This window comes from Oncorhynchus gorbuscha, linkage group LG04 (assembly GCF_021184085.1).
Source record: "Oncorhynchus gorbuscha isolate QuinsamMale2020 ecotype Even-year linkage group LG04, OgorEven_v1.0, whole genome shotgun sequence".
Classification (NCBI taxonomy): domain Eukaryota; kingdom Metazoa; phylum Chordata; class Actinopteri; order Salmoniformes; family Salmonidae; genus Oncorhynchus; species Oncorhynchus gorbuscha.
In genome coordinates, this window is record NC_060176.1 from 66,901,919 (window position 1) to 66,916,249 (window position 14,331).

A 14,331-nucleotide genomic window follows, 5' to 3' on the forward strand; every position below is an offset into this window, starting at 1 on the left:
CGTGCTATGAATAGAGTCTACAGTACCTTTCAGCTCCACCGTGCTATGAATAGAGTCTACAGTACCTTTCAGCTCCACCGTGCTATGAATAGAGTCTACAGTACCTTTGTACCACCTCCACCGTGCTATGAATAGAGTCTACAGTACCTTTGTACCACCTCCACCGTGCTATGAATAGAGTCTACAGTACCTTTGCACCACCTCCACCGTGCTATGAATAGAGTCTACAGTACCTTTCAGCTCCACCGTGCTATGAATAGAGTCTACAGTACCTTTGTACCACCTCCACCGTGCTATGAATAGAGTCTACAGTACCTTTCAGCTCCACCGTGCTATGAATAGAGTCTACAGTACCTTTCAGCTCCACCGTGCTATGAATAGAGTCTACAGTACCTTTCAGCTCCACCGTGCTATGAATAGAGTCTACAGTACCTTTCAGCTCCACCGTGCTATGAATAGAGTCTACAGTACCTTTGTACCACCTCCACCGTGCTATGAATAGAGTCTACATTACCTTTGCACCACCTCCACCGTGCTATGAATAGAGTCTACAGTACCTTTGCACCACCTCCACCGTGCTATGAATAGAGTCTACAGTACCTTTGCACCACCTCCACCGTGCTATGAATAGAGTCTACAGTACCTTTGCACCACCTCCACCGTGCTATGAATAGTCTACAGTACCTTTGCACCACCTCCACCGTGCTATGAATAGAGTCTACAGTACCTTTGCACCACCTCCACCGTGCTATGAATAGAGTCTACAGTACCTTTGCACCACCTCCACCGTGCTATGAATAGAGTCTACAGTACCTTTGCACCACCTCCACCGTGCTATGAATAGAGTCTACAGTACCTTTGCACCACCTCCACCGTGCTATGAATAGAGTCTACAGTACCTTTCACCTCCACCGTGCTATGAATAGAGTCTACAGTACCTTTCACCTCCACCGTGCTATGAATAGAGTCTACAGTACCTTTGCTACACCTCCACCGTGCTATGAATAGAGTCTACAGTACCTTTGCACCACCTCCACCGTGCTATGAATAGAGTCTACAGTACCTTTGCACCACCTCCACCGTGCTATGAATAGAGTCTACAGTACCTTTGCACCACCTCCACCGTGCTATGAATAGAGTCTACAGTACCTTTGCACCACCTCCACCGTGCTATGAATAGAGTCTACAGTACCTTTGCACCACCTCCACCGTGCTATGAATAGAGTCTACAGTACCTTTGTACCACCTCCACCGTGCTATGAATAGAGTCTACAGTACCTTTGCACCACCTCCACCGTGCTATGAATAGAGTCTACAGTACCTTTGCACTACCTCCACCGTGCTATGAATAGAGTCTACAGTACCTTTGCACCACCTCCACCGTGCTATGAATAGAGTCTACAGTACCTTTGCACCACCTCCACCGTGCTATGAATAGAGTCTACAGTACCTTTGCACCACCTCCACCGTGCTATGAATAGAGTCTACAGTACCTTTGCACCACCTCCACCGTGCTATGAATAGAGTCTACAGTACCTTTGCACCACCTCCACCGTGCTATGAATAGAGTCTACAGTACCTTTCAGCTCCACCGTGCTATGAATAGAGTCTACAGTACCTTTGCACCACCTCCACCGTGCTATGAATAGAGTCTACAGTACCTTTGCACCACCTCCACCGTGCTATGAATAGAGTCTACAGTACCTTTGCACCACCTCCACCGTGCTATGAATAGAGTCTACAGTACCTTTGCACCACCTCCACCGTGCTATGAATAGAGTCTACAGTACCTTTCAGCTCCACCGTGCTATGAATAGAGTCTACAGTACCTTTGCACCACCTCCACCGTGCTATGAATAGAGTCTACAGTACCTTTGCACCACCTCCACCGTGCTATGAATAGAGTCTACAGTACCTTTGCACCACCTCCACCGTGCTATGAATAGAGTCTACAGTACCTTTGTACCACCTCCACCGTGCTATGAATAGAGTCTACAGTACCTTTCAGCTCCACCGTGCTATGAATAGAGTCTACAGTACCTTTGCACCACCTCCACCGTGCTATGAATAGAGTCTACAGTACCTTTGCACCACCTCCACCGTGCTATGAATAGAGTCTACAGTACCTTTGCACCACCTCCACCGTGCTATGAATAGAGTCTACAGTACCTTTGCACCACCTCCACCGTGCTATGAATAGAGTCTACAGTACCTTTGCACCACCTCCACCGTGCTATGAATAGAGTCTACAGTACCTTTGCACCACCTCCACCGTGCTATGAATAGAGTCTACAGTACCTTTGCACCACCTCCACCGTGCTATGAATAGAGTCTACAGTACCTTTGCACCACCTCCACCGTGCTATGAATAGAGTCTACAGTACCTTTGCACCACCTCCACCATGCTATGAATAGAGTCTACAGTACCTTTGCACCACCTCCACCGTGCTATGAATAGAGTCTACAGTACCTTTCAGCTCCACCGTGCTATGAATAGAGTCTACAGTACCTTTGCACCACCTCCACCGTGCTATGAATAGAGTCTACAGTACCTTTGCACCACCTCCACCGTGCTATGAATAGAGTCTACAGTACCTTTGCACCACCTCCACCGTGCTATGAATAGAGTCTACAGTACCTTTGCACCACCTCCACCGTGCTATGAATAGAGTCTACAGTACCTTTGCACCACCTCCACCGTGCTATGAATAGAGTCTACAGTACCTTTGCACCACCTCCACCGTGCTATGAATAGAGTCTACAGTACCTTTGCACCACCTCCACCGTGCTATGAATAGAGTCTACAGTACCTTTGCACCACCTCCACCGTGCTATGAATAGAGTCTACAGTACCTTTGCACCACCTCCACCGTGCTATGAATAGAGTCTACAGTACCTTTGCACCACCTCCACCGTGCTATGAATAGAGTCTACAGTACCTTTGCACCACCTCCACCGTGCTATGAATAGAGTCTACAGTACCTTTGCACCACCTCCATCGTGCTATGAATAGAGTCTACAGTACCTTTCAGCTCCACCGTGCTATGAATAGAGTCTACAGTACCTTTCAGCACCGTGTTCTCTTTCCTTAGATCATCAATCTGACGTTGGCTGAATTCTAGACTACACATAATGCATTGATGTCCTCTTGTAATATATCCAAGATATCAAGTTTGGCAAGCCTTTCATTGATGGATTTTAACAAGTCAACATCCATTTCAGTAAATCTCTCCCCACTCGCGTGATGGTCTTACTAGGGGATGGTTTGGTTCCATCGTTGATACCTATTAGCCAACCTTGTTTTGGTATGTTTTGTTGATTGGGTGGGTTGGTTGTCCTCAATGCTTGAATCCTCCGAAACCAGCGACATGTTCCTTTGTGTTCGTAGGTATCTCTCGTCAATGAATCGTTCAAGCTCTGGTTTGGTGATGAATAAACCATCTGATTCCATGAAAGATGAAGTTGAATTTGTCTTTCTGCACATCATTTCATTTTATCAAATGTTTTATATCGTTAATATTGGCTTCATAATACAGTTCCTTCTTTTTTTTAGTTCAGTCACATCATTTCTCAATTTGCAGTAAGTCAGCCAGTCATATGTGCAGCCAGACTTATTAGCCACTCCTTTTGCCCCATCTCTTTCAACCATACAGTTTTTCAATTCCTCATCAATCCATGGAGCGTTAACAGTTCTAACAGTCAGTTTCTTAACAGGTGCATGTTTATCAATAATTGTAAGATGCAATTGAATAAATTCATCAATGTTCTGCATCTGGATGCTCCTTATTAATCACATCAGACCAACAAATATTTTTAACATCATCCACATGAGTCAAAGCTAAATCTTTTGTATGATCTCTTATACACTATTTTAGGCCCAGCTTTTGGAACTTTAGCTTTCCTGGATATAGCCACAATATTATGATCATTGCATCCAATGGGTACGGATACAGCTATTAGTAAAAATGTCATCAATACATGTGGATGATCTTGTTCTTGTAGTGTTTGTAAACACCCTGGTAGGTTGATTAATAACCTGAACCAGATTACAGGCACTGGTTACAGTGAGAAGCTTCCTCTTAAACGGAAAGCTTGATGAAAAACAGTCAATATTTAGGTCCCCAAAAAGTAGACCTGTAACTGGTGGCAGGGACGTCAGATGCAGGAGAGCAGAACTAGGTAATAGCCGGAGCAGTTTAATTGTAAAACCAATGGCATAACGAAATAAAAAAACATGGGTACAAAGCCCGACGCTCACCAGTAAAATGTGCACAAGCACTTACAATAAACAATTCCACACAAAGACATGGGGGGGAAACAGAGGGTTAAATACACAACAATAAATTTGGGAAATTGAAACCAGGTGTGTAGGAAAACAAAACAAATGGAAAATGAAAGATGGATCGACAATGGCTAGAAGACCGGTGACGCCGACCACCGAACACCGCCCGAACAAAGAGAGGAAACGACTTCGATGGAAGTCGTGACAAGACCTCTATGTTTACATCACATACACTATCAAGCATTTCACACATATTATTTAGATACTGACTAAGTGTTAGCACTTGGTGGCCGAAAAGAAAAGGCTTTAGATGTGTCAGGTAAATCTGCAACCACAACACTTCAATAACACTTGACATACGATCTAAGTATTACAGGGATATGGCTCTGAATATATACAGGCACAACTCCCCCATAAGCATTCCGGTCTCTTCTATAGATGTTATATCTTTGTATTGCTGCTGCTGTATGTATCAATAAATTAAGTATCTAAGTGAGTCTCAGAAATGGCTGACATATGAATGTTATCTGATGTTAGCAAGCTATTGATTTCATGAACCTTATTTCTAAGGCTACATATATTATTATGCGCTATTTTCAGCCCTTTCCTGGGTAGCTTATCAGAGATAGACACCTTTAAGGTTGTTGTGAACTTGTTTGTTTTGTCCAGTTTTAGGAGATCCTGGTCTCCGATGTCCACGTCAGACTACTTGGCTCTGCGACGGTTGTCTGCATAGATCTAGGATTTCCCTTTCTCCTCAGCACCATGATCCCATGTCTCCAGCTCACTCTGTCCATTTATCTGTGTTATTCTTACACAAGCACAGCTCCTAAGCCCACTGGTTCTGCATCTGCTATTACTTTTGTGGGAGCATCGTTGTCAAAGTATGCAAGAGTCGAGGTTTCAGACAGTCTTTTAATGTCTGAAAAATCTTCTGTTCCAGTCTAAATTGGAACGTTGTGTCCTTCTTGGTCAACTTCCGCAGAGGCTCTGAGAATGTAGAGAACTGGGGAATGGAACCTACTGCTGTAACCCACTGAACCTAGAAAGCTAGGAACCTCTGATGAAGTCTCAAGCTCCCTGGCTTCGACCACTGCTCTCACTATTTCAGCTATGGGACCGATGCCCTTCTGTGAGAGTAGCATGCCCATAAACATCTTATTCATGTTGAACTGACATTTCTCTGAGTTGAGAGTCAGTCCACAGCCCTGGTTTCATCTCCAATTGATGGTAGCCCCATTTAAGATCCAGTTTACTGAGCATGACAGACCCATTTATTCCTTGCAAAAGTTAATCTACTGTGGGGATTGGGAACCTGCCACATATGATTGCTGTGTTCACTTGTCTCATGTCCAAACACAGTCTTATGTCCCCGTTCGGTTTTGGCACTACCACCTCTAGATTCACCAATGGCGTGACACCATCCACTCTCTCGCTTAGTCCATGTTTTGTAGTTCCTCTATCTTTTTCTCCACAGCTTCACTCAGGTGGAATGGAGCACGCCTAATGGCCTGTGCTACTGGTGTCATGTTTTCATCAACATGTAGGTTGATCAGCCTTGTGTTGTGCTTACCCATCCCTTCAACCAGATTGGGGTACTGCTGTTTTATCTGTGCTTTCACATCTGTCACTGCTGCTCTGCCAACACCCACTTTTGACACACCCAATTTAATGGCAGTCTCTTTCCCTAGCAACGGCTCACTGTCACAGTGAACTCAGTCTGTGTGCTGCCTAGCTTTATTTGGCATGTGAAAACTCCTTTCACTGGTATTGGCTCGTTTGATGAGTATACATATAGCTTTTTATCAGTCAGTCATAAACGACACCTGATTTCTGTGGCTTTCAGCTTTTCCCATGTGCTCTCATCTACTATGTTAGTTGTGGCCCAAGAATCAATTAACATGAATAAATTGTCCCCTCCCACTGAGAACGGGATCCTGTCTGAGTTACAGTTCTCATGCACAGATGCATAGTCTCTGTTTTGTTCCTCTGAATCAACACATTTCACAATCTGTTTCGAGTTATCTTTGGTCTTGCACATTTTTGTAAAACTATCCTTTCGGTTACATATCTTGCAGGTCTGCCCGCATGCTGAACAAGCAGGGTCCTTTGCAAAATGATCATGTCCACAAAGGTAGCAAACTTTCTCTGATTTGTATTTTCTGTCTACATTCTGTCTCTGACCCGTTTGTGATATTTCCCTTCCTTGTTTAAAACATGATCTCATCATCCTTCGCATCTGTACTCACATGCATGGTGGACATTTGCACTTCAGTTCTTTCACATTGTGGCTCGAGTAACCGTGCTAATGTTAGCCTAGGGCCCTCCTCCAATAGCTTTCGCCGCAAATATTCTGTATAACACTTGCTCAGTATGGCACCTCTAATCTGATTGTTCTTATCTCCTGCAAAGTCACAGTCCTTAGCTGCTTGTCTAAGATGAGTAACAAATTGCTGAACTGTCTCACCAGTTTTCTGTGTCAGTCTCGCGAATGCCGTGTTCACTTGTGGCACAAGGGAAAGGGGAATGCCTAGTCAGTTGTACAACTGAATGCATTCAACCGAAATGTGTCTTCCACATTTAATCCAACCCCTCTGAATCAGAGAGGTGCAGGGGACTGCCTTAATCGACATCCACATCATCGGTGCCCAGAGAGCAGTTATTGTTGGGCGTTAACTACCTTGCTCAAGAGCAGAACGTCAGTGTAGCAGGTTCACTGTAGCAGTCAAACTGTGGCATGGTGCTTTCCATTTTGTCGACCATTTAACTCACTTTTCAGATTTAATTATAATTTTCAAACATTATCCTCTTCGCCATTGTTCAATCCTATACTTACAACTTGTGCTAAGTTAGGATATTATACTGGATTGAATCAACTGGACTCAGAGGTAAACTTCAACATGTCTTTACTCCATGATTGTCTTGTAACAAGAACCCAGCATTATTTTCTGACGTGGTGACGTCATATCAGTGTGTCACATCGATGCACGATTAAGCCCTTTATCAAGTGGCAACTTGCTGATCTGTTTGATAGTGATCACTCCAGTCTGCCACTGTTGTGGGCAAATGAGAATTGAGACAATATGCACTTGCATCCCAACTGCCACTTGTCAACCCATTCATGAGCATCTTGTGTCCCGCCACGACCTGTTTTGTAACATGATTGGCTAAAAAACTCTGCCAGACGGACGCACACTACGGTAATAGTTGAACAACAAAATGACACTGAAGCACTTTGTCACTCGCCAGTGACTTGATAAGCTGATTCATCTAACATGGCCTGCCTGCTCAATGTGCCTGCTACAAATAACTGCCAAAGTAAAGGAAACACTTGTGTAAATGAGGGATCTGGCAACTCTGTTATGATGTGGGGTGCATTTTCCTGGTTTAGGGCCACTCAACCCCTTAGAAGTCAAGGTAAACGCCAATAAATACACAGCCATTCTGAGTGATCACTTTCAACATATGGTGAAGAAGCATTTCTATCCTGATCGGAGTGGTCTCTTCCCAGCCTGTTCTCATAGACTAGACGTAACATAGTAAATGTAAATCCAAGACACTCAAATTAGTATGATATGTTACGTTTGGTATAGTTGCATAAGACAGATGGTTATTTAAGGAAAAAACAAAAGCCACTGATAAACAGTGTGCAGCATGTGCTCTATTTACGATAATTTGACAGCTTGCTGATGATAAATTGTAGACATGTTCTCAGAAATCAGTTCAGAGCGCAGTAGCAGCTGACTCGATACTTTCTGCAGTGCACTACTAGTTTTCATACAGTTTCTTTACTTGAGAAATACTGCACCTTAGATAGATGTAAAATTGCACGATTAAGACCACCTTTATCTTATATTAGGTCTACTTCGAGGGCGAAATGTTGCTACCGTTACTCAATAGAGACAAACAACAGTAACTGCCAGGGTACATTATAGCGAACATAACACACCCACATTGAACCACATGATGCAAGTCTATTTATTTTTCTTAATGAGCATCAGGAAAACTCATGCGGAATCGGTGGGTTCAGCCCCCCTTTAAAAAATTACTGCTCAAGTCAAACCACTTTTAAGAAGAAAAAATGATCTTGAAGGTTGACACATTTTGCGGCCATCGCAGAATCAATATCACAACTACCAAGGAGGAGAGTGAGGGAGGAACACAACACAGCTCACAGCCTTGACTCACAGCGTTAACTCACCATCATCCAGAATGACAAGGAGGGGAGCTAGCAGGTCACACATGCCCTGCACATAGCCAATCTCCAGGTGCTGCCAGATATAGCTGCGAAGAGAAGTCAGCATCATGTACTGTGTAGTGTGACTCATTAATTCTTCCAATTTTCCATGTATTAATTGCGCTCCACACATAACATAATGAGTGCTAGATTATTTACAAACCCTTCTACAAAAGTGGAGTAGAGAATCATGAATGGCATTGTTTTTATTTTACCTGCACATGATGTTGCGCAGTTTCTCCAGGTTGGCAGGGGTAAAGTACCAGTAGTTTCTGTCACACCTCTGGACATCCTTCTCAATGCGATGCAGGTTGATCGTGTACATGTCCAAAAGCTCTTGCTACAACAAAGGTGCAAAACCACCACACAAATTTTAAAGAATAACCAAACACCTAAATAGATCTCGATTATTCCAAACTTTTATTCTAAAAAATGAAATGCCAAGTGCCTACAGAGTAGGTGGTTCCGATGGATGGCACTGGAGAGATTTTCAGCTCTCCTCCCGCGGTCAGGAAATCAAATTTAGGGAAGAGGCTCTCCATCTCAGGCTCCTTAGACATGATGGACACTGTACCCTCAGGGCTGGGCTTGCACTTCTCCTTCTCCTCCAAACGGAGCTCCAGATGGTGAACTGAGCCCTCAGGGAGAGCAGCCCCGACCCCGGAGCTTTTACACAGGCCCTTCCTGTCCCACGGTAGGACCATGGAGAATTTAGCTGAGGAAATCTCCTCCATCTCAATGGCCCAAGGAGACTCGTCTAATTCTGTGGTGGCCAGAGCCTCTTCGAGCCTGGTGGTGCTATCCATTGCTCTTGCCACCCTGGTCTCTGCAACAGGGCTTTTATTCTTCTCTGACTCTGGCAGCTTGGCCTCAGATAGTATGGTCTCCTCCTCCTCTATTTCTCCCACTTCCTCAGATTTTTTTATCTCCTCCACTTTTGCCTCTGCAACCTCTTCTGGTGACACTGTCTTATACACCTTTGTTTCGACTACCTCTTCAGATTTCAAAGTCTGATTGGCTTCTACTCCCTTCTCAGTTTCTGTCTTTTCTACATTTGTTGCCTTGGCTTCCTTTACCTCTGTTGTTTCAGCCCTCTTTGTTTCTCCAGCCCCTGTGTCTGAAGTTCTTTCATCATCCAATTCTGATGCTGTGTCTTCCGTTGCTTCTGCAGTCACCATTGATATCGATGTATTCTCCCCTTTTGGTTCTCTATTGTATGTTTGGGATGTCTTATTCTCTTCTGGATCTACAGACTCTGGTTCTGGTCCTTTGTTCTCCTTTGTTTCTCCTGACTCCCCAGGTTCCAGTGACTGCATCTCCTCTGTGTGTACTTGCATTGTTGGCTCTCCATCCAACATTTTCATCACTTCTGCATCAGGCTCTTTAGCCTCCCTTGTTTTGGACTTATCTGTTTTGGACTCCACTTTTCCTTTTACAGCATTCACTTCTGCTTTTGGTAACTTGCTGTCTTCCTTTTCAGAGGTCCTTCCCTCATCTTTCTCATTAGATAGAGTCGTGGAAGTCTTCTCTTCTTCTATTTTCAGGCTCTCTAGCTCAGCTGGGTCTGCTGCCTTGTCCTCCGCTGTCTCTGGATTTTTCCCCATTTTTACCTCTGGATCTTCTGTCTTGGTGTCCTCAGTATCTTGGGCCACTTCAGTCACACTCTCTTCCTTCTCTTTTTGCTCCTTATCTGGCCGGTCCTTGGCCTGGAGATCCTTCTCATTCTGCAGGGCCAGGGGTTGGACATTTGGGTTATCTGCTTCCAACTCTTCCTGATGGACTTTGACTGGGATCTGTTGGGCTGGGGTCAGATGTGGAGGAGTACTGATGGTGGTTTTGGGGTTGGTGTCAGGCACAGTGCTGTCCTCTGTGCTCAGAGAGTGGTCTGACATGCCTGATGTGACAGAGAAGTTGCGAGAGGAGGGATGCCCCGAGTCTGGGGAGCTGGCCACGTTGGGCAGGCCTCCTCCATTGGGGATCTTGGGAACCGGCTTGGCCTCCTCACTCTTGGGCTCTGTCTCGATCTGTTCCACTTCCTCCACAGACTCAAACACCTGAAAGAACAAGTCAAAGGGAAGCAGGCTCGTGTAAGGGAAGGGAAGGGAGGATGTGAAGAACTAGCAGGAGAGAGAGCGATATTGGTTCAAAAAAGCTAAAGACTGTAAAAGACTAAGGTAATTCCATAGTTTTGGAACAATAGGAATCGCACAGTTGTAATATGAAAGGTGTTTTTGGTATGAATATTACAAAAACTGTCATGGAACTATTTTTCGCTTTCGGAGGTGCTCTTCGATTTTGAACTTGAAGCCAAAATACAACATATTTCCACTAGAATAGTGATTGGTGGACCAAAATAAAGTTGTACACCACAGGTAAGCTCAGGACATTGTTCTATAGTTCTATTTTCAGTCCTGTGAGACTAAGTAGCCTTTGTGTATACAAGTGAGTGTATATTCAGCTCTGTGTGTGTTATTATTCTTATTGTTCATCAATTATAAATAATTCATTACTGTTAATTATGTGTAGAGGGGCATATAATTACATATGGAATGCATTTTATATATTTAAGAGGATCTCTGTCTATATGGGTACCTGGGTACTGCTGTCAGAGTCACTCTGCAAGCGAGCCAGGCTCTGTCTGTCTGAGCTGCAGCTCTGGGAGGACTGGCATGAGTAGTACCAGAGAACAAGCAGGGGAGAAAACAGGTCAATAAAACCCTGGAACAACATTATCCATACAAAACACTCATGTGGACAAGTCATTCTGTAGGCCTGTATGTAATGATATATAACTGTCGTAAAGGCAGTGTATTATTGATGCTTCAAATGAACATTACACAATATGCTTTGTAGTTTCATATTATTGAGGCATTGGAGAGCTAACATGTTGGTCTCCCGGGTATCCTGTGTGCCACAAGACTATGTACAGACCCTGTGTTGTTGTTTTTGTCGCACTGATTTGCTTTATCTTGGCCAGGTCACAGTTGTAAATGAGAAATTGTTCTCAACTGGCCTACCTGTGTGTGTGTGTATGTGTGTGTGTCACCTCATTGCTAACATTGGAGTCACGGTGCATCATCCTCTGCACAGTGCTTGGATTATCCACACTGGCTGAGATGGACGAGCATTTAGCCAGTGCCGCAGCGTGCTGCTCCTTCTCCCGCTGCCGCACGATGGCCTCGCAGCCCAGCCACTCGTTCATGGTCTGCTCGTAGCACGCCCGCACCTGCTCATCCACCTGCACAGTGTCACAGGGCAAGTGTCAGGGGTTGGAGATCAATGGGTTTGGTGGTGACCTCCGATGGCAAGGGGGACACCAACCTCTTTCCTGTCATCCTCAGACATGCCAAACTGGTAGTGGCCCAGGAGGAAGGGCCACACATCCTTACGCAGTGAAGGGTCAACACCACCAAAGTAGACCAGGCGCAACAGCTCATGCTCCTTATAGGCCTGAAGAGCAGGGAGAGAGAGCAAGGAAGGAGAACAGGGAGAGAGAACAGGGAGTGAGAGCAGGGAGGGAGAGTAGGGAAGGAGAACAGGGATGGAGAACAGGGAGGGAGAGTAGGGAAGGAGAACAGGGATGGAGAACAGGGAGGGAGAGTAGGGAGGGAGAGCAGGGAGGGAGAGCAGGGAGGGAGAACAGGGAGGGAGAGCAGGGAGGGAGAGTAGGGAGGGAGAGTAGGGAAGGAGAACATGGTGGGAGAACAGGGAGGGAGTGTAGGGAAGGAGAACAGGGATGGAGAACAGGGAGGGAGAGTAGGGAAGGAGAACAGGGATGGAGAACAGGGAGGGAGAGTAGGGAAGGAGAACATGGTGGGAGAACAGGGAGGGAGAGTATGGAGGGAGAGCAGGGAGGGAGAACAGGGAGGGAGAGTAGGGAGGGAGAGTAGGGATGGAGAACAGGGATGGAGAACAGGGATGGAGAACAGGGAGGGAGAGTAGGGAGGGAGAGCAGGGAGGGAGAACAGGGAATGAGAGCAGAGGAGGAGATGGGAGGAGGTAGGGACAGCAGGGAAGTAGAGCAGGAAGGGAGAGCAGGGAAGGAGAGCCGGGATGGAGAACAAGGAGGGAGATAACAGAATGAGAGAGGGGAGGGAGAGGCCTCAGTCATTGAGCCACAACACACACAGATATAGAAAGCCCTACGTACAGACCCAGTTCATATACCAGTAGCAGTTGTTTTCTTTCAGTTACTAGTTTTGAGCGTTTGATTGAGTCTGGCGTACCAAAGATCTGAACAGTGCACACACGATGTACCCACACATGAATACACTGATGTTACCATAGACACTGGCACATAAAAACATTCACATGAACATATGCCTTGTTAAAAGTTAATTAAGCAAAGAGAAAAAAAGCTCAACTAAGCAAAGAGAAACGACAGTCCATCGTTACTTTAAGACATGAAAGTCAGTCAATGAGGAAAATTTCAAGAACTTTGAAAGTTTCTTCAAGTACAGTCGCAAAAACCATCAAGCGCTATGATGACACTGGCTCTCATGAGGACCGCCACAGGAAAGGAAGATGCAAAGTTACCTCTGCTGCAGAGGATAAGTTCATTAGAATTAACTGCAACGTAGCTTGCAGCCCAAATAAATGCTTCACAGAGTTCAAGTATCAGACATCTCAACATCAACTGTTCAGAGGAGACTGCGTGAAACAGGCCTTCATGGTCAAATTGCTGCAAAGAAACCACTACTAAAGGACACCAATAAGAAGAAGAGACTTGCTTGGGCCAAGAAACATGAGCAATGGACATTAGATCGGTGGAAATATGTCCTTTGGTCAGATGAGTCCAAATTAGAGATTTTTGGTTCCAACCGCCATGTCTTTGTGAGACGCAGAGTAGGTGAACAACTTATGTCCGCATGTGTGGTTCCCACCGTGAAGTATGGAGGAGGAGGTGTGATGCTGTGGGGGTGCTTTGCTGGTGACACTGTGATTTATTTAGAATTCAAGGCACACTTAACCAGCATAACTAACACAGCATTCTGCAGCAATACTCCATCTCATCTTGTTTGCACTTAGTGAGACTATCATTTGTTTTTCAACATACCAATGACCCAAAACACACCTCCAGGCTGTGTAAGGGCTATTTGACCAAGAAGGAGAGTGATGGAGTGCTGCATCAGATGACCTGGCCTCCACAATCACCCGACCTGAACCCAATTGAAATGGTGAGTGAAAGAAAAGCAGCCAACAAGTGCACGGCATATGTGGGAACTCCTTCAAGACCGTTGGAAAAGCATTCCTCATGAAGCTGGTTGAGAGAATGCCAAGATTGTGCAAAGCTGTCATCAAGGCAAAGGGTGGCTACTTTGAAGAATCTAAAATGTAAAATATATTTTGATTTGTTTAACACTCTATCGGTTACTACATGATTCCATATGTGTTATTTCAAAGTTTTGAGGTCTTCACTATTATTCTACAATGTAGAAAATAGCAAAAATAAAGAAAAACCTTTGAATGAGTAGGTGTGTCCAAACTGTTGACTCGTACTGTACGTGTATAAAAAACAAAAGAGGAAGCCAGTGGCTTATTAAATTCTTCACCAGTATCCCCTCAGTAGCCCTAAAAATTGTCAAAGACTCCAGCCACCGTTCTCTCTGCTACCGCACGGCTAGCGGTACCGGAGCGCCAAGTCTAGGTCCCAAAGGCTTCTTAACAGCTTCTGCCCCCAAGCCATAAGACTGCTGAACAGCTAATCAAATGGCTTCCTGGTCTATTTGCATGAATCACCCCCCTTTTTATGCTGCTGCTACTCGCTGTTTATTATCTATGCATCGTCACTTTACCCCTATCTACATGTACA

At 45.0% G+C, this 14,331-nt stretch overlaps 1 protein-coding gene across 4 annotated transcripts in view; it reads right to left on the reverse strand.

Annotated features, from left to right (window-relative positions):
- Window positions 1-14,331, reverse strand: part of LOC124034552 (small G protein signaling modulator 1-like) — a 78,589-nt gene that overhangs the window by 12,437 nt on the left and 51,821 nt on the right. For 3 of the 4 annotated variants that reach the window (XM_046347896.1, XM_046347898.1, XM_046347895.1), the window contains 6 exons: window positions 11,841-11,969; window positions 11,566-11,757; window positions 11,112-11,183; window positions 8,972-10,573; window positions 8,735-8,859; window positions 8,484-8,566 (listed from right to left, as the gene is read on the reverse strand). In XM_046347896.1, coding sequence (XP_046203852.1) covers window positions 8,484-8,566; window positions 8,735-8,859; window positions 8,972-10,573; window positions 11,112-11,183; window positions 11,566-11,757; window positions 11,841-11,969 — 2,203 coding nt within the window. The remainder of the gene's footprint in view (window positions 1-8,483; window positions 8,567-8,734; window positions 8,860-8,971; window positions 10,574-11,111; window positions 11,184-11,565; window positions 11,758-11,840; window positions 11,970-14,331) is intronic. The other variant, XM_046347897.1, reaches the window with a different exon arrangement.